At 48.8% G+C, this 20,307-nt stretch overlaps 3 protein-coding genes across 6 annotated transcripts; 1 reads left to right on the forward strand and 2 right to left on the reverse strand.

Moving 5' to 3' along the window:
* The first annotated feature begins 676 nt into the window (after window positions 1-676).
* zgc:153896 (uncharacterized protein LOC569930 homolog) lies at window positions 677-6,659 on the forward strand. Its single transcript, XM_061675496.1, has 6 exons — window positions 677-681; window positions 1,621-1,943; window positions 3,142-3,287; window positions 4,541-5,164; window positions 5,893-6,121; window positions 6,195-6,659. The coding sequence occupies exons 1-6, from the start codon at window positions 677-679 to the stop codon at window positions 6,263-6,265; spliced, it is 1,398 nt and encodes a 465-aa protein (XP_061531480.1). The 3' UTR covers window positions 6,266-6,659.
* On the reverse strand, window positions 1,235-10,482 carry tmem242 (transmembrane protein 242). Of its 4 annotated transcripts, XR_009768481.1 has the most exons (6): window positions 10,051-10,482; window positions 9,718-9,818; window positions 8,789-8,926; window positions 8,519-8,702; window positions 2,766-6,411; window positions 1,235-2,502 (listed from the first exon to the last, which is right to left on the reverse strand). XR_009768481.1 is itself a non-coding variant. In XM_061675356.1 (4 exons), the coding sequence occupies exons 1-4, from the start codon at window positions 10,121-10,123 to the stop codon at window positions 8,586-8,588; spliced, it is 429 nt and encodes a 142-aa protein (XP_061531340.1). In that variant the 5' UTR covers window positions 10,124-10,482; the 3' UTR covers window positions 6,506-8,585. The 4 variants fall into 4 exon arrangements, 1 of the variants encoding a protein (XP_061531340.1); XR_009768480.1 differs by having other exon boundaries at window positions 1,235-6,394; XR_009768479.1 differs by having other exon boundaries at window positions 1,235-6,411.
* A 546-nt stretch (window positions 10,483-11,028) lies between these two features.
* Window positions 11,029-19,447, reverse strand: LOC133401867 (synaptotagmin-11-like). The gene is made up of 4 exons (XM_061675358.1): window positions 19,199-19,447; window positions 16,511-17,424; window positions 14,844-14,964; window positions 11,029-14,256 (listed from the first exon to the last, which is right to left on the reverse strand). The coding sequence occupies exons 1-4, from the start codon at window positions 19,230-19,232 to the stop codon at window positions 13,946-13,948; spliced, it is 1,380 nt and encodes a 459-aa protein (XP_061531342.1). The 5' UTR covers window positions 19,233-19,447; the 3' UTR covers window positions 11,029-13,945.
* Window positions 19,448-20,307: the final 860 nt, after the last annotated feature.

Genomic DNA, 20,307 nt, shown 5'->3' on the forward strand with positions numbered 1-20,307 from the left:
GTTTTTATTTAAAAACAAAATGCTGTTTATTGATAGCATACGCTTTGGCGTTGACAAATAGTGACCCTCATAAGAATCGATTGAGGAATAGGCAAGTTACGACTTAATTTCAGCGTCCATGCATTGCCTCCTATGGGAACCTCGACCTCTCCAACATGGCCGCTATATAGGCACGTCTGTTTCCCGGGCTGATTCTCGGCTCTGGCGTGTCTACCCATTCATATCTATGGAAATAACATCTCAACTAGTTTTTAAATAAACATTTAAGACATTTATTATTATCGATCTGATATATATATAGAGATAGATATTTGGTACTCCTAATTGACCTAAAACAGGAACATTTCAGTCTGACTTTATGTCAGACAGACAGTGGGGAAAATGACTGTATCTGCTGTTCCTGCTGTGCGTCCCTTGGCCTCTGAGGGGCAAGTATGGTGCGATGCAAGAACGGAGCTACATTTGCAGTAAAAAATAAAAAAACAAAGTAAATACAACGTCACGATAAAAAAAAAAAAAATTAACTAGTTTTTCACACATTAGGAAGAATAAATCCCAGTGAGTATTGTTATATTGCGTGCGTGCGTATGTGTTACGACGGAGTTTGTGTATAAATATTCGTGATTTCAAGGTAAATCCTACCCGTGATCTAATGCTAAATCTAGCTATCCCGTCGATGGGGTTTTCAACTGACTGTTAGCATTATGCAGGCGATTTCTAAAACGATCATGTGTGTCTTGTATTTAAATATGCGATGTAATTCTTTTTGTTGCAGCGTTCAGTTTAACTCAGGGAGGGCAGAGACTATGTTTGTGTGTGAGTCACATATATTATATCGGTACTAAAAATACCCCGAAAAGTTACATTGTCTAGTATAAAACCTTTTTCACCTCATCTCGATCAGCTGAAAATCACGCGATGACCCGATTTTTGATCACGGGATCGGATCGGGACATCCCTACGAATTATGATAATTAAACTAAAAGCGCATTTAATTATGTTGAAGCTATTATTAATTGGTGTGATTTTTTTTTTAAGATCATGTTTTTGCTTTTAACAATAATTTTAAATATAACTACAAATGTATTGAACCTACTTCAATGAACTTCATTTCTATGACATTATTTTATGAATTATAATTTTGTATATTAAAATGGGAAAAGTGTCAAATCCATTGTGAGAAACTTAATTTGCATGACATCAACTTTAATTGATCATAATTTCATACATTCAAATGTAATGAAATGCGTCAAGGCTACATAAGAACCTAATTTGGGTATTTTAATCGTAAATGTAAACTAATAATCCTAATCGCATTATTGAAACTGCCATTAATGAATACATTAAATGAACTTCAAATGTGAAGAAAGGAGCCCAAATTTGACCTTGAGACGGAGTCAAGGCTAATGGTTATGACATCATCGCATTGATGGATGATTCACGTGCAAAGAGAATGCAGTCATCGCTTGATTGTGTTTACAGCCTTCATATTGTAATCAGTTAGTCTGATAAAGCGGCCGCACAACAGCAAGTGCGAGACTTGACGTGTGTGATGGCGCTGCATATCTAAATCAAAGTGCGTGTGCGTGCTTGCAAAGATGGTCCAAGGTCCGGTTGAAGACATCAGCAGATATTTATCAGTGAGCCGCCGCCGCCGCGCCCGCTCACAATCGCAACTCAATGGCGGGCGCCAGGCTGCGAGTCAGTTCTCCTCTTCGGCACCTTTTTGGCCGGGGCCTGCGCTAACCCGACCGGCAGCACGACCGGGACCGGGACCGGGAAGCGCCTTCTGCTGATCTCCTTCGACGGCTTCCGTTGGGACTACGACCAGGACGTGGACACGCCCAACCTGGATCGGATGGCGCGGGACGGCGTCAAGGCCAAGTACATCACGCCGCCCATGCTGACCATGACCTCACCGTCGCACTTCACCACCATCACAGGTCGGCCCACAATCTCACGCACTCAGTCCTGTCCCGTTCTGTCATCTGTCCTGTGGCGTCATATCCGCTCCTCTCCGGTTGTCTGTCCGGTGGTGTCTGTCAAATCACAACAGAAGTTGTCTCAGGGCACTTTACACATGGAGCAGGTCAAAGGCCACACTCCTCATTCATTAAAAGACCCACTGAACCTCACACGAGCAAGGAAAACTCCCTCTTGGGAAGAAACCTCAAGCAGACCTAAGACCGGTTGGGTGAGAGAGACAAAAGGAGAGAGACAGAAGAAAGCCATTTCCACAAAGCAGACTCGAACTTGTCAGGAGTTGACTTGACCTCAAGGGTCGATTGAAGCGTGACGATTGAAGCTAGAGAGGGGACCAGGTGGACGGATCCCCCTTTCAGGATGACCAGGTCGCTCCAGTCGTTCGGAGCAGAATCTTCCGCAGCAGCGACTCCGGGGAAGAGGTCCACCACCGATCTTGTCCCAGACGGTGGCTGCAGAACCCGTGAAGCAACAGCCTCGGATTCGGTCATTGCCACTTCGGGGTGGAGATAAGACAAGCTGCAGGAAAGCAGACCTACGTGTACTTTAACTAAATGCCAAAGTGTCAAAATTAGACTGAAGTCGAGATTGAAACATTTCTACTGAGGTAGCAGCTCTAATATCTGCTGGCTCGAGAACCTGCAGACTTCTTTCTGGCTCTCAGTCACCAAAAGCCCAGCGCGTTGCGAGCGTAGGTTTCGGGACGGAACATACGGTACAACTAAGTCAGCGTGGTAAGAGGGTACTACGCCATGTCATATTTTATGAGTGAGGAGCAAAACCTTTAAATCGCATCTGAAGTGGACTGGCAGCCAGAGCAAGTTGGACAGTATCGGAGTCATATGATCAAACGTATCGCACTTGTCATATGATGACACGCCTTTTCCTGTCTGTCGTGTCAAATCTCGTCCTGTCCTGTCATCACACCAGCTCCTGTTGTGTTGTGTTCTGATCAGATTTCTTCTCCTCCTGTCCTGTCCTGGTGGTTTGATTTGTGAGCTGAGCTTGGTAACAAATGAAAATCAACCGTGTTAACTGATTGGTTTGCAAGTGTGACGTCATCAAGCTTCATGTGCACCTCCCAAATGTTCCTCGGTTTATGTTGATCACCATGTCCATCTTCTTCATCATCTTGTTCTTCATCTTCTTCTTGTTCAGGCCGCTGGGTGGAGGACCACGAGGTGGTCCACAACATGATGTTTAACCCGCGGACCAACCAGAAGGTTCCTCACAAGGAGACCCTCAAGCGCTCCGAGTGGTGGGACAACGGCGTTTTGCCACTCTGGATAACGGCGCAGAACCAGGTGACAGACAGCTGTCAATCTAACATTAACCGCTCAATCAACAACTCACGTTAGCCACAACAGCATGACGAACATGTGAGAGGATGATGATGTTACGTTAGCCGCATTAGCATGATGAACGTGTCAGATGATTATGATGTTGTGTTAGCCACATTAGCATGATGAACATGTCTGATGATGTTCTGTTAGCCACATTAGCATGACGAACATGTCTGATGATGTTCTGTTAGCCACATTAGCAGTGACGAACATGTCAGAAGATGATGTTATGTTAGCCATATTAGAATGATGATCGTGTCACGATGATGCTCTTAGACACATTAGCAGGTTGACTGTACAGTATGCTCTAGCTAGGTTAATACTTAGCTATATTAGGATGTCAAAGATGGCAACAGCAGCATGCTGATGGCATAATGTTAGTGTAGTGGATTTTTTTTACAAAATTGATCCAACAGCCATGTGAACTTGTGTTGACCTTCGGCTATTTGTAATGGACATCGACAGCTGCCAGACGAGAGGCAACTGCTGATGTTTTAGGCGGCGAGATGTACTGTACACTCCTGGCTTACCAGCAAAACAACTGGTGTAAGGCTACCAGTTAGCTACATTAGCCTGCCAATGACATTCGGTGACGTAAGTATGTTGATAGTATGTTTTAGGCAAGTGGTTTTCAACTGTTGTCACCATAGGACCCACATTTTCCTATTGTTGTAAAGTCGTGACCCACTTTTATAGAAGTTAAGAAAGGTAAAGCATTTTTCTTTAAATAGCATATAAAAACACATGTACAGTACATTATATATTTTTAAATGCAGTTTCAAATTGAGTTTGACTTAGGCTACCGCCAAAAGAAGATTGCACGTCCATGACCTCTGCTAGCCGGAGGCTGAGCTGCACTGTATTTGTTTATGGCGTAAACTAGTGGGCAAAGGGCGAGGCAGCTACAATGTCTGTCGCTGACCTAATATGTTCCATGTGGAGACTTGGTACACCTCTGTATTGTAGGCTACTCGAAAAATCAAAATAAGATTCCTGTACATGTCATTTTTAACTAACTGTCCGCAACCCGCCGAAAATGGGTCCGCGACCCACTTTGGGTCCTGGCCTACCAGATGGGAATCACTGTTTTACAGTGAGCTACATTAGCATGCTGAATGTGTGTGGTACCGGGCTAGCAGTTTGCTACATGAGCATGTTGAAGCTATCAAGTGATCATGCTAAGCAACATAAATGAAAGTTTTCGTGTGTCCCAGGGTCTGAAAACGGCCTCTTTCTACTACCCCGGAGGTGGTGCCAACTACAGTGGCCAGGCGGTGAACCGGGCCGTCGTGGAGGAGCAGGGCTACCCCGACGACAACGAGACCGAGTGGCAGCACAACATCGACACGGTTCTGAGCTGGTTCTCCGAGGAGGACTTTGACCTGGTCACCTTGTACTACGGCGAGCCCGACAATGTGGGCCACGCCCGGGGTCCGGACCACCCGGACCGGAAGGCCATCATCCGGCAGATCGATCGCACGGTGGGTTACTTGCGGGAAGCCATCGGGCGGCACAAGCTGGACGCCAGCCTCAACGTCATCATCACGTCCGACCACGGCATGACCACCGTCAAGAAGCGCCCTCTGGTGGACGAAATCGTGCTCAACAAGTACCTGAATCTGCTCAAGCTAGCCAGCTTCGAGATTCTGGACTACGGCGGATTCGGGATCCTGACGCCGCGGCCGGGGAAGGAGGGGGAAGTACTGGAGGCGCTAGCTAAGGCTCCCAACCTGACCGTCTACAGGAAGGAGGACATGCCCGAGAGTTTCCACCTGGCGCGCAGCCGACGCCTGCCGCCCGTCGTGGTGGTGGCGGACCTCGGCTTCAACCTCAACTCGGTCAGTGTGCTGATGCTCATGCTAACTACGTTCACTTTCAGGTTGGCACGCACGATGTGGAAGCAGTTAGTCACATTAGCGTGTCAACATGGAAAGCAGTTAGCTACATTAGCATGCCGCATTCAACCTCAACTTTTTCGGTCAGCTAATGCTAACTGCTTTCACTTTCAAATCAATCTGCTAAAGTGGCTAACCACTTTCACATCAACATGTGACTCTAGCAAACTGTTTTATAGGCAATATGCTAGTGGAGCTGAGGGCTTCCACTTCCACGTTAACATGCTAATGTAGCTAACTGCTTTCATGGCAACATACTAATGTGTACATTCTAATGTAGCAAACTGCTTCCACGTCAACATGCTAATATAACATTCTAGCTAAGCTAATGGAGCGAACTGGTAAAATGTCAACATCCTAACAGTGTCATCCTCAAAATGCTGCACGCTAATGTAGCTGACTACTTTCCTGTCAACATGCTAATGTAGACATGCTATTATAGCTAACTGCATCCCCTAACTAGCTAACTGATTTCAAATGTCAACATGCTAAGATAGCTAACTGCTGTAACATGGACATGCTAATGTTGACATGCTAATGTAGTTAGCTGCTTCCATGTCAACATGCTAATGTAGCTAACTGTTCTGACATCACCATGCTAATGTAGGTAGCCTCTTCGCCTCGAGAACGCTAACGTCCTTAACCGCTCAACGGCGTTTTTCCCGTGCCAGAGATTTATCGTGTATGTGAACAAAGGCGACCACGGCTTCCACAACGGCGAGATGGACATGAAGATGATCTTCAGGGCCTTCGGACCTGACTTCAAGAAGAACTTCCTGGCCGAGCCGTTCGACAGCGTTCACATTTATCCGCTCATGTGCCAGCTGCTCGACATCCGAGCAGAGCCCAACAACGGATCCCTGGAGCACATCGCGAGCATGCTCATCACGGCCCACAGTGGTGAGGACCAGGAAACTAGACCACGTGCGGCCACTTCATGAAAACCGTCTTAATCTTGTGTCTTGTCTGGCAGGAGGACCTCAAATGACTCCGACGTCACTGATGATGACAACCTTTATCTTCATTTCCACGCTGATGCTCTAACACGCCACACCTCCGAGATCCCATCTCCGGATCCAGGATGATGCTACCATACCCTGGTCCAGTCTGCAAGATCCGAAGTCCTTTCTCCAGATCCAGATTCCAACAAAAGATCCGCAATGACGCCACCATCTGCCGGACATAATCGACTAACAATCAAAGAACAAGCAGAACAAGTTTGAATGTGAAGAGCTGTCAAATGTGAAGATAGAAATGAGATTTGTATGATTTTGATTATTTATTTGGTACTCCTGTACACAAAGTTGCAGATAAAAACAGCTGTTTTGCGCTGGGCAAATGATAGCGAGGCTCTGGAGCTTGTGTCACTCTTCCTGAAGCGGAGTGATTCAAAACGCTGTGCCGGAGCTTCTCTCGAGACACCAGTGTCACGTGACCGATGACGTTCTAGAGCGTCTGCACATTTTATTGTCATGACGATATAATCATTATTTGGTATGACTGAACAAAACACTTGATTGAGCATACAGACTTTTCTTTTCTGAACTTTTGATTTCTGTAATGGGAAGCGGTGCCAGGAGCAGCGCTTCAGTCGTGCTCTTTAGAGGTTGCTATGGCTTCAGTTGTCCACCAGATGTCACCGTCACCGAAGTCTTGAAGCTTTGAATCTTTTTCGGCACAATTGTTAGGAAAGCCTCAGTGCTTCATGAGGCTTCACTTGCCCACCACTACAGTGGATAGAAAAGGTCGACACGCCCTTGTTCAAATGCCAGCTTTTTGTGATCTCAAATTCGTCAAGATTACCGATTTCAAAACTCTTTGCACTATAAATGTGATTTATAACTTCATTCAATTGAGAGAAGAAAAATAAACTGGCATAATGTGGTTGCACAACTGTACACACCCTCCTACAACTGAGAGTGTGGCTATGTTCAGAATTAACCAATCAACGTCAGCACACATCTGCCACCAATGACAGTGCCTTTGATCAGAATCAGAATCGTCTTTATTTGCCAAGTATGTCCAAAAAACACGCACAAGGAATTTGTCTCCGGTAGCTGGAGCCGCTCCAGTACGACAACAGACAGTCAATTGACACAGAGAGAAAAACAGTCACTGCGCATTAAAGGGTTGCTAGTTATCTGGTAATTATAATTTTTTGGGGACAATTGTGCAAAAAGCACTCAGTTTGAATGACTAATATGGCAACAGTCCGGTGTGCAATGAGCATTGTGCAAAGGGCGCCGAGACTTCGAGGAGTGTATGCGGTTTAAATTGACGAGTAGTGCGATAGTCTGGGACAATGTCGATTGTGCAAATGGTGCAGATGCTACTCTGGCATGAGAGGCCAGTATCGGTCAACAACAGATCTGCAAACAGGGCAGCGTGGCGAGACTACGACAGTGAGTGCACCAGTAATATATAATTGGCCTAACTCCAACTACGGTTCAGATGTTCAGGTAGGCTTTTCCTTACATTTTTGTAGTCACACCTTACAGCACAAGCCACGGTCCTTATACAAAATAATTTCAAAAGGCGTTACATAGACCATGGGACAGAGTGAAAACAGACAGTCATTATCAAGTGGAGAAAATATGGCACAGCAGTGACATTACCAAGAACTGCACGTCTCTTCCAAATTGATGGACAGATCACGAGAAAAGTGGTGAGGGAGGCTGGCAAGGTGCCGACAGCAACATTGAAGGTGCTGCAGAAATTTCTGGCAAAAAGGCGAACTGGCTATTCATTACATATGTGACAACAATCTCCCGTCTTCTTCATGTCTGGGCTACGAAGTAGGTAAGCTGGAAACACGGAAGGCATTACCTTACAAAAAAAAAAAAAAAAAAAAAAAAAAAGGACAAAATCTCCCAAAAGCATTTGGGTAAAAGAAAGTGATAAACCCGAGGCACTTTAAACGGTGGCAGGTGTGGGCTGACAGCCATTTAACTGTGATTGGTTAATTCTGAAGACTGCCACATATATAAGGGTGTGCACACTTGTACAATACTTTCCCTCACGAAAATATATTTGAGTTCTACAGTTCTTCTTAAAGGTCACATCAGTGGAGGAAAGAGTTTTGAAATGATTCTTCTTGGTCTCATTTTTTTAGTTCACAAAAACTTGGCATGGAACAGGGGTGTGTGGACTTTTTATATCCGCTGCAAAGTATACAGTAATGTCTTCATATCCCGCGTATGTGTACGATAACATCAACAAGCAAACGAGGGTTGATGTGTGACAGGTGTGAAGTTAACCACAAACAGAAAATGCCCTCAAACGAGTCATTGAACGCACCACGAGTCCTCGAAAGCACCACCCGTCTTCTCATAAGTCACTTTCAGATGCATTCCAACAGGTTCCGTCACTTGGACTTGAAGATCGAGTCCAATTCTTGCGGGTCAGATCCCGGGGCCGCGTCCGAGTCCGACTTGGGGACGGGCGGGAACGACGACGACATCTTCTGTCGGAAGTCGGACAGCTGAAAGAACAGGGACATTTTCATGTCATCGTTTCCCATCCGTGCGAACGCTCGCAGGAATGTTGACGAGGCGGACGGCGACGTACGCCGCGAACGCCGAGCAGCTTCCACACGCCGAAGCCGAGCAGGCCCACGCCGCAGCACGCGTACAACGAGCCTCGGCCCAGCGCTCGCAGCGCCAGCGCCGCGCCGCTCTCGGGCAGCGCCGCCGTGGCCGTGGCGCCCTGCCGTGGAAAACGCACGCACCGCATCACACGTGAAAATGTTTGCTTCCAACGTGTTCCCGGAAGAACATTTGTTTTCAACATCAACAGGAATTAACATTTTTAATCGCTGTGAACCCGTCGGCTGTCGTGGCCTTTTCTGTTGATCAACTGGAATCCGAGCGTTTACTTCCACCGACGCGTGTTTTTCAACGGGCAGGCGTGGCGCAGGGTCTCACCTGGCTTGTCTGTGAAATTGAGCTTTGTCAAGCACTGCGATGACTAACAGATCCCCATAGGTGGACCCATGCTTCACTGCTGATTAGTAAAGCACAGAAAAAGATCAACTAAATGTTTGTCTGGTGAAAGAAGAGAGTGTGCTTTTTCTTGTGGTAGGTTCAGTGCCTATACTGTTACAGAACAAAATATTCCGTGGGTCAAAATCTCTCAGAACTGCTGGCAATAAGGAGACTCCTGCTTAGAAAATGGCTGCCAGTCAATGAGTAAATAGGATAATTTTTTTTTTTTTTTTTTTTTCTTCAAACTACCCCCACTCTGTTGGCAGCCATGTTGTTCGTGTAAGAAGTGCATGTCAGCAGGGACACATTTTGAGCTATAGAACCCATTTAAAAATATAGATTAAAAAAAAATCATCCTGACAAAAAAAACTACTCAGACATGACGATGATGATCGTAACGATCACGTTAATTATTGCGATAATAATCGAGAAGTTTCACCCAAACAGGAAGTGGCGTTGAAAGCTGGCGTGCTGGGAACCGGAAGTTGTCATGCAGCATCCAAGTTGTGTTACCTTAGCGAAGCAGCCGGGGTTGTTCTTCTTGGCCAAAGCCAAAGTGGATCCGAAGCCCGCAATGAGGCCCAAAGACGAAACCGTGGCCAGGAAGACGGCACCTGCACACGCCAAGCACAAAACGTGGACACACCTTCACCTCCTTTGACAACGCGTCGACTTTGAAAACACAAGGTCTCCTCAAAGTGTGCTTTTGTTCGTCTGCACGTGTGTGTCACGAGAATAAATGGAAAACATCTGTGCTGACCTTTCGCAAAAATAATACACGTCAACACAGAGCAGCAAACTGTCAACCTTAGAACCGACACACACAATCAACGTGTAAATGTTCACCTTTAATCAGCTGCAGTTTGTCCTCGTCCTCATTTTGAGACACTTTGACGAGTTTTTCACCCGCTGCAGACATGTCGAGTTGGTCCGTCAGCACACGTCACCGGACAGAAACAAGAGCCCGGAACCAATAGAAAATGAAAATATAATCCGACGTTTTCCTTTCTTTCTCGATCTTTATTTATTTTTCTAACAATCGTTATTGACCCTTAATTTTCACGGAAAAAAATAAAGGAGACAGATACGTGTATGCTATGTTATCGTTCCGCAAACGCACATTCATTCATCCATCCATCCGCGGACTCGCTCATTAACATCGCGCAATCTTCTTGGTTGGCTCGACTTCCTCTTGCTTTACCCATGATGCAACGCTGGCCACTGTTTTTCATCACTTCGTCTTGCTGAAGCGCTGCATGCACACGTGACGGGAACGTTCAGCAAAACATGGTAACTCCATCGATGGATGGCCACGGGGTGGCGCTGTTATTAAATGCCAACACTTTGTCAGGCCACGCCCCTCACACGGATCGTCTAATCGACTTGAAACTTTTCACATCTCAGCTTGACGCGTCATACTTATGTTCGCGCCGTGAAAAGTATTTGCACCCTTTCTGATTTGTTTTGTTTGCATATTTGTCGCATTTAAAGGGGACAACAACCCAAGTAAATACAAACTAGGTCAGATCTAGTTAGTAAGATATTGCAAGCGTTTTTTTTTTGGTTACCAATACCCCTTTTTAAATCAATTGAATAATAGTTGCCCAGTTGTTACTGGCTTCTGATTTCAGAACTAGTTATCCATCAATTTAATGTTCACATAATAATGATTTTTTTTAAATGATGTGTGTTTATGTGTGAAGACTAAATGACCCGTAGGTGTGAATGTGGCTGCGAATGGCTGGCGACCAGTTGAGGGTGGACACCGCCTCTCGCCCGAAGATTGCTGGGATAGGCTCGCTCAGAGCGAACAAAAAAAGAAGAGCAAGAAGAAAGGAGGCATCAGGCTAACTTGTTTTATTTGCACGTCAATGGGGAGGTTAGCGTCATTCGGGTGTACAGCAGGGGGCGCTCCAACGCACGGAAAGCTTTCAGGCCATCAGGCATTTCGAAGAACTTCGATACGAAATCGACACGTCGAGTCTCTACGTTCACGTCTCACGTGGAAGGGGAGGAGCTTAAAGGCCCATCAACACGAGTCACATGACTGATGATGTCATGTTTGCGGGAGCACGGACAGACGCCGTGGTGTGCTTTTCGAGAGGGGAACAGCGCCACCGGCTGGCACAATGTTCATCAGAATCAGAATCAGAATCCTCTTTATTTGCCAAGTATGTCCCAAAAACACACAAGGAATTTGTCTCCGGTCGTTGGAGCCGCTCTAGCAAATGATGTTGGGAGTCGCTCACTCATTTCCCAATCCCAAATCACAACAGGATTGATGTAGAAGTGACTCGAGGGTGGAAACGATTCATCGAATACTCCTGAACCGCTATATGAGGATTTCTACATAGCGCACGAAACAGGTGACTATGAAGTCCACTCGAAATCCCTCCATAGTGAGTATTCCAGTCAAAATCCAGTGTTCGATGAATTGTTACAACCCTAGCGTCCACTATGGAAAAATCCTTACCAGGATCAGAATCCGCTTTCTGTGCCAAGTATGTCAAAAACACACAAGGAATGTGTCTCCGGTCGTTGGAGTAGAAACTATAGAAAGTATATGTATATCGATATAGATATAGATATAGATATAGATTCGCACTCACGTTCACACCTATGGGCAATTTAGAGTCTTCAATCAACCTAGCACGCATGTTTTTGGCCAAGCAGGCACGGGGAGAACACGCGAGCTCCACACAGGCGGGGCCGGCCGGGATTGAACCCCGGTCGTCGCAACTGTGATGTGCTAACCAGTCGTCTACCGTGCCGCCCCCCAAAAAACAAAAAAGAAAAACAATTTTAAAAAAACATTTTGGAAAAATGCAAAAAATGGGTTGTTCAACCAAGAGTACGCGGGGTCCACTGAACTCAGTTAGTCTTATCAAGCCGAGATTCATTATATAAAAATCCCTCTCTCGCGATTAGAGCGTACTTGATTCATCGTTTCAGCCCTCGCGTCAATTCATTCTACAGCCCACTCTTTCAAAATCTCTCAATGGTGTGTTTGCAATCATTCACTCATTGCCTACTCCCTCATCACTATGTGGGATTTTGTATCCAGCACACTCACAACAGCAGTGAATATGTCGTGGCGAGGGAATGATTCCCAACACGAGCCGAGACCTGTAGCCGCTCGTCAGCACGGAAGTGAATAAACAACGCCGTTACATCGCACGCACGGTTATGACATCATCATCAGCAACGGCATCATCGCAATATGAACAGGAGCGTCTAATGAGCTTTGGAGTCACGTCATGTCACGTCATGCGCCTGCGGGTGGCGCCCCAGTTGTCCTTGACCCCACGAGCGGGTTCGCGCGCGATGTTAGCTTAGCCTGGCGACTAGCATCGCGGTCGCGACCCGGGCGCTAGCGGACGAACATTGCTGCGACACAAGCGACCAAAGAAAGCGTAGAGGAAGTCATTCATGCTACAAACAAGCACACGCGGGAATTTATTTACACCTCGTTGTTACCTGCACGCCAGACACCCGACACTCGCGAAAGCCCTTGCAGCATTTATTCGGAAATCCGCTTCCATGTCCGCGTACTAGCGCGCTCTTTGACCTCACTGGTACGTACAATTCAGCGCACCAGTAGATTGACTGTCTCACTTGTAGCGTTTTTCTTTTTCTTCACGACTGGATGATATTTCTGTCCACGAGAAGAAAAAGTGCGAGCCTCGGCGTTCGCGTCGGGAAACGGCCGCCACGTTGTGCGACTGCAACGAGAGGAAACACGGCTGCGGCGAGCCAATATTTTTACACTCGATTACTCCATCGATTAATCAGATCAACATTTATTTTGCCTTCAAGTTTTTTTTTAATTACTGTTCAGAAACTGATGATTGTTGTTTATTTGATCTTATCGTATAATAAAACGATAGAGCTATATGACCTTGTGGTTTTGTACTCAGCAACCTTTTGGAAACTGAGAGCGACTTCTTGGCTACTAGTACAAATAACACTTTGGGGATTCAGGTGCAACTACATTATTCACAGTTATGGCAGCAAAAAAAAAAAAACCCAAACAATTATTTCCTCAACAGATTCAACTCACATTTAGTTTTGCATGAATTTGACTGCTTCGGTCTGTAAGATGTCAGAAAATCAGCAAAAATGTTGATCACTGTTTTCCAAAGTAAAAGCAGATGTTATCGTATTTTGAAAAAACACAAAAGACGGTCCGCTTTCTTGGAGTACGACAGAAATCGGAGGATATTTCCTGCCGAGAGGCTGAGGTCTGTAAACGATTAATCGATCATCAAAATAGCTGTTGGTTAATTTGATGATCGATTAGTTGTAGAGTCGCTGTCTTACTAGTGAGGACAAAGGGTGTACTAGTACGTGACCCTTAAGCTGGATATGGATAAATGCTCAAAGGGCTTGGAAAACGACGCTCACCGCAGGCGTCAGCAAAGCGTGATGGGAATTGTCAGGACTGTGGTGGGGGGCTTGTGGGGGGCGGATGTCGTTCTTCTCTTCATGAACACATGCGATCAACTGCATGAGGACAACACTGACTTGCTTTTCTTCTTCTTCAACACACACGCACACACACACCTTCCTTAGCACAAGCGCATTTGGTTGAGTGTGCGGAGTGTTTAGAAGTAGGATCACAAGTGTGTGTGCGCGTGTGTGCATGTGTGTGTGTGTGTGTGTGTGTGTGTGTGCGCGCGCGCGCGTGCGTGCGCGCGCTGCACACCGGGCTCCGTACACCGGTCCGTCTTTTGCGCGGCACTCAGAACTCGCTGAGGTTGTGCCACTTGGAGATCTGCCGGCGTGGGTTGTCGCAGACCTCCCGCCAGTGGGCGGCGCCGGAGGGCGCGGCGCCGTGCAGGCCCAGCAGCAGGCGGCCCAGGACTTCGTTCTTGGCGGTGCGGTCGAAGTCCACCACCAGGAACTCGACGGAGATCTCGGGCAGCAGCTCGGACGGGATGTCGTAGATGAAGGTCTCGTTGAAGACGGGGTTCAGCGTGCACTTCTTCACGTGGGTCTTCTTCTTGGCGATGCGCTTGCGGCCGTAGAACACGTTGACCTTCACGTAGGGGTCTGCGGACGCCAGCGAGAACTGTTAGCGTGACGACCGGGGCTCCGACTCGAGCTGGCTAGAAATACGGATTCATCCGCGCGTTGCAATATCGCCTTCCCCGATTCGATAGCAATTCAGCAAATCCTCTGAATGCATTCACCTCCCGGCCAGCGGGGGGCGCTTTGCGCGCATACTGAAAAGCCGAAATAGACAAAAGAATTTGGAATTTTGATTTGATTCAGAATTTGCATTCACGTCCCAATTTCCACGGGGAAAGAAATATTATTTACGTTTACATGCGCTTGACCTTTTCAGTGGTTTTACAACGATAATGTTTTTTTTACTTTCATTATTGTGCAAATGTTTGTTTTCAGATGTTAAATTACTCAAAAAGGTGAAGTGACTTACCACATAGGTTGACATGAGCATGAAAGTAAGTCTTTAAAAACTGTCAACAGGTACGCCAAACTTTTAAACGGTACATCAAAACCTTTGAATCAAGATCGAATGGCAAAAGTCTTATTTTGAAAAACACAAAGATATTCAGTCTGCTTTCGTAGAGGACGACAGAATCTTATTTTCCACAGGCGTGTGCGTTCGGACTCACTGGCCGACAGTCCGGCGATGTCCATCTTGGGGAGGTGTTGCGCCTTGAGGACCCCCACGCTCAGGCGATGAGACACCGGCTGGTAGGACAGCGACGCCAGCAACTCGCCGCGACTCTCGCACTGACAACACAACGCCGCACAAAAAGTCACTTCCCGTCTCCGCGAGGTCATCGGCGAGCGACCCGACGAGTTAGCGCTGCCGTCGAGGACGTCGTCGACGACGCTGACGCAAACTGCCGTAAATGTCACGAAAAAGAACACGGAGCCATAAACCGGCTTCATAAAGTGTAATCATTGTTGGATGTGTGCCTTTAAGGGGCGTGGCATAGTGAGTGACATCACGAAGCGGATTCAGACTTTGTGTGAGCATCTGGGTGTGAGTTGTGGCCTCCAGCAGCACTTCATGCGTCAATCAACGCGACGGCGGCTCTCCTTGCCCACACGCCAGGGCATCGCAAGACTTTCGTTGCTTCTTTTTTTTTTTTTTTTCACTCAAGCGGCAGCGAAACTCAACTTCCTTCGTGAGAAAAAACGGAGACTCGCAACACAAAGCAAAAAAATCAACCAAGCAAAAGTTCAAAAGTGCCAAGATTCGTAAATTGGGGCGCTCGTGAGTCGAGCTACTTCGGTCATTTCATCATAAGCTTCAATTATTGTTCTTATTTTGCTTAAGTGCTTATTTCATTCTTTTGTTGTTTTTTTTTGCTGAAAGCCAAACGCGAAGGAGAAATGTGTTCAAAGTGTCTTTTGTACTTTGAGTGCTGTTGTTTTGGTGAAATAAATACCTTATTTTTAGTCGTACCGTCGTGCCAGTTTAGCAATTTGGCAGACCGGCCTGCGCCGAGCTGGGCGTGCATGTGAGGTTATGCCCGCGGAGATGCGCTTGGCGTGGTGAGATTTTGGTGGCAGCGTGGGTGTAAACTCGCCCCTACCGGGACCACGCCCCCCTTTTGGCGCAGGTGATCTAAGGTCCTTTTGGTGAACTCGCTGGGGGCACACGCACGCGGGCAGACGGATATGCGAGCTCCGGCGACGCGTGTGCTGGACGTCGGACGGATTTCTTCTCGATCGTTGTCGAAACCAACCCGTTGAGTGCATTATTTATTATTATCATCATTTTTACATTTTTGAAATCATTCCACGTACTGGCCGGCGCGCCGCTTCGGGGGTCGGGGGGGGGGGGGGGGGGGGGGGGGGGCGCGTGTAGTGCGAACGTTCGTTCGTGGGGCTCTCGGTGCACGAGGTCGCCGGCGTTTTTTCACCGCCGACGAGTCCGTCCGGTGTCACCGTGCCGGAATATTTGCGCGTGTCCCATTCGAAATGCGCTAGCAACTGTGCGAGTTACGGCGAGCGCAGCGTCGCCTTTGCGCTCGTCGCAGAGACGGAGGCCGATGTGTCTGCGGCGGGTTCATCGCGATGGCGCGTTTGCTTGTTAGCGTGCGGTTGCCTGATGTTGTCGCTTCTGCTGTTTATGCGTTTGCGTTCCGTCCAATAGCATCGGGCGTCATCGGCGCAAACGGGTGAGTCGACCGAGACCGTCGGTCTGACCCCGAAAATCGTCTGGTCACTCCAGGACTGTTGCCACGGGAACAGGCAGCTCGGCGCCAGCAGACGGCACAGTCGGCGTGAACGCGACGACGCGTGACGACGATCGGCGTCTCCTCACCTGCATGTTCCTCTTGGTGATGCGCCGGCTCAGGTGGACCCGGCCCGTGCTGGGGTCCACGCCCTCGAGCGGCACCACGGCCTCGCCGATGACGTCGTCGCGGGCGAAGCGGTCGAAGCTGAGCACCAGGAAGTGCAGCGTGAGATCGGGCAGCGAGCTGTAGGCCACGCCGTAGAAGGTGAAGGTCTCGTCGAAGAGCGGGTCCAGGGTCTTCCTCAGCACGCGGGTCTTGACGCGGTGCTTCTTCTCGGGCAGGATGGTCATCTTGACGTACGGGTCCGAGCTGCCGGCCTGCTCGTCCATGGCGGGCAGGCCCCGGGCGCCCACCACGGTGACCACCAGCGCCTTCTTGGGGAAGTTGTAGTCCACGGTGAGGCTGACGGCGCCCAGACCGGCTTCGGGTTCCGCTTCCGAGGAGGCGGGCGTGAAGGGCGACGCCGTCTCGCTGCCGCTCTGACTGCCACCGGTCGAGCCGCCGTCCGGGCGGAAGTAGTCGGCGTGCACGGGCAGCGCGCGCTCCAGGCGGCCGGGGCCGGACCCGGCGCGGGCCGATCCGCCGGGCGCCGCCAACCGGCTCATCTGAAGCTGACCCCGGACGTCCAGGACGTTGCTCGAGGCGTCCGCCGGCACCGCGCCTCCGCGGCCTCGCTCGCCGTCCCGCTCGGCCCGCCTGGCGCCGCGCACGATCCTCTTGCTGCCGCTGAGCGATTCCGGGTAAATGCTGATCCCCTTCAGCATGTGGATGAACTTGTAGGGGGGGTCCTCGGCGTCGCAGTAGCGGTCGCTGTGCAGCTTGTAGCGTCCGGACGCGCGCAGGTAGCGGCGCTGGCAGAAGGACCAGAGCAGAAGCAGCGCGATCACCACCGCCACCAGAACGCCCGCGCCCAGGAAGCCCGCCAGCACCGGCGACATGGCTGCGGGACAAACAGGAAGTCAGCCGGGACGCCAAAGGGTGTCGTACGCGAGCGGCTCCGACTCGCGGAGGCAAATTCCTCGTGTGTTTTTGACAAACTCTGGAAAATGAAGAGGATTCTGAATCTGATGGGAATGCGTTTGCGAAGCGCACACACACACGGACACACAAAACCAAGTTTGTCTGCGCCCTATCAGAATCATTCACGACGGTCACGTTTTGCAAAGCGCTGACAAAGAGCCAGCTCGCTGCCTAGCAACACACACACACACACACACACACACATCCCTTTTCCACGCCGCTGTTTGGTTCCTGGCCACACTCACCAGTCATGCGCCATTGGGATTTCCTAGGAATGTTGGGGAGTCGGGAATGAGTGAATGAATGCCAACGCAGTTAATCATTCACTCATTCCCTACTCCCAAGTCGCCGCAATAAAAGATTTTTTTTTTTTTGCGTGGACATTTTCGGGATGTCAACGAGTTCAAGTGACTCGGCACCTTTTTGACCCACGAGCGATCATTTCAACGTGTGGGCGCTTTTGGAGAAATGTTGCACATCCATGACGATCTGTTTTCCGTGCCAAGTCAATAACACGATCAGGAGATGAATGTCGTTCATTATTCGCAACAAAATATCCCGGAAGCGACCTTTTGCAAATTTGCTCTTCCAGAAGCGCGTATAAAACCGGTAGCCCTCGACGTTAACCAGCGAGGAGCGCTCAGTTTCAAAACGCTTGCTGACCTCTGACCTCGATAGCGCCGTCGACGCATCCCACAACGCGCCTTGAAACGTCGCACGCGGCAGATTACGAATGATATCAAAAAAATCCAAAAAATCACGATCAAGAAAATCTGCAAAATGATTTGCTGATTGTATTCATGTTGTCTAATAAGCTGATCGCAGAAAGGGAGCCAATGGTTAGCGCCGTTGTTTTCGGGGGTTCGATATTTAGGCCCACCGGCTGACACTGATCAGGTACGGCGGAATTACGCGACAGCCCGAGTAGAGTTGACGGATGACTCGACGATATGGTTCATGACATCAAAAACGTATATATCGATTGGGCGGTAAGGAGTGACGAACCATTGGAATCAGTCACTCGATTTTAGTGGACATTATTATTGAACTATTTCGGTCCGCTATAGCGAAACAAATACATAACGGACTTTTTAGTCATTCAACTTTGCAGCTCACTTGTATAAAAATGCATATTTAGCGATTGGGGAGTGTAAGAATGAGGGAATAATTGCCAGCACAAACCACCCGGTGTAGTCGCGACGGTGACGTCATGCTCATGGCCGCCGCACTGGGACCGCCGCGTACAGACATGACGTCACCGCGAGGCCCACGACGACATTTTTAAGGTGCGGAGCGGTTCAATAAAAGAAAGAAAGAAATATATATGATCTGCCTTTGACAGCCGCCATTTGAGTAGCTAATAAAGCGAAGGTGGTTTAAAAAAAATATATCTATATCTTTATATAGATCTATATATAAATATATAGATATGTCCCAATGCAGCTCCCAAAGAGTTCTTGTGTGGTCTGGACGACATTTTGCTGTTCAACCAACGACGAGGAGATGAAAAAATGTTGCGAAAAAAGCACAAGGGAGGCGAAATGGCGGCTGCTCGTCGACTGGATGGCGCCCGTGACAGACGCAAAGCGCAACGAGCCTTCCGGGAATCGAACCGGGAACACGACAACAGGCCAAAGGCGTCCGAGGCACCCCGCACGGCGCCGCCCGGCCGGCTCGACGCCCGATTCACTCACTGTAGGAGGCTCGCAGCTCTGTCATGTCCGCCATTTCGTGACGGCAAGAGAAAAAGGAAGGAAGGAAGGAAGGAAGGAAAGAGGAAGGCCAGGAAGGCTCGCTTTCCTTCACATCCGCACTCCCCCAAAAGCTCCACACGACGCCGGGCGCTCTGGTTGGGCTTGGTCCGGTACGGTCCGGTCCTGTTCGGATCGGGCGTCGTCTCTTCTCTTCTTGACCGAGTGATGCTCGAGCGCAGACGAGCGTCGAAGGATGCAGCGAGTCTGCGCACTGAGGCCCACCCTAAGATGCTCTATTGCGCGGACATCTCACTCGCGCCCGGTTTTTCGTCTCAGACGAGGGCGAAAACATGTTTCTGCTGCTACGACATTCCTGCTTTGTCGTCCACGTGGATGCCAACACAATGGAAGATAGAAACAAATAAAAGAGATCGAAACATACATTGTAATGGAGAGATAATAGATTAGAATAGAGATGATCTCTGGGGTGGAGTTCACCGAGGCGGTTCAGAAGCTCGCCCGGAGTTCCTCAAGGCCCTGGATGTTGCGCTCCCGGTTGGCACGCCTCCGCAACATCGCTCGGACATCGGGGACCGCGCCTCCGCGCCTTCGGCGGACTGGGGTGACGGGAAACCGGGAGGGTGTGTCCCAACTACAGAGGGATCGCACTCCTCAGCCTCCCCGCTAAGGTCGATCCAGGAGAGGAGTCCGGTCGGGAAGTCCGGTCCGGTCTCGGACGCCTCCCGGACGCTTCCCCGGTGAGGTGTTCCGGGCACGTCCCACGGGATGGCCCCGGAAGAGCTGGACGAAGTGGCTGGGGAGAGGGAAGTCTGGGCGTCCCTGCTCAAGCTACTGACCCCGCGACCCCGCCTCGGAATGGATGGATGATTACCCCATCATGTCTCATCAGTAAAAAAAAAAAAAATATCTGAATTCAATTTCATCGGCAGCGTCCCCTATTGTGTCTCGTAATGTGCCATTTTGGGGCACGGTTTCCTATAATGTCGTCTATTCTGTTTTTTGTTTTTTTTTGTATTATTTAGTCCCATTGTGTTAATTAATGCAGCTGTGACTTTATGGCCCATAATGTCCTTGCACGTCAGCTACTG

Source organism: Phycodurus eques, chromosome 4 (assembly GCF_024500275.1).
Source record: "Phycodurus eques isolate BA_2022a chromosome 4, UOR_Pequ_1.1, whole genome shotgun sequence".
NCBI lineage: Eukaryota > Metazoa > Chordata > Actinopteri > Syngnathiformes > Syngnathidae > Phycodurus > Phycodurus eques.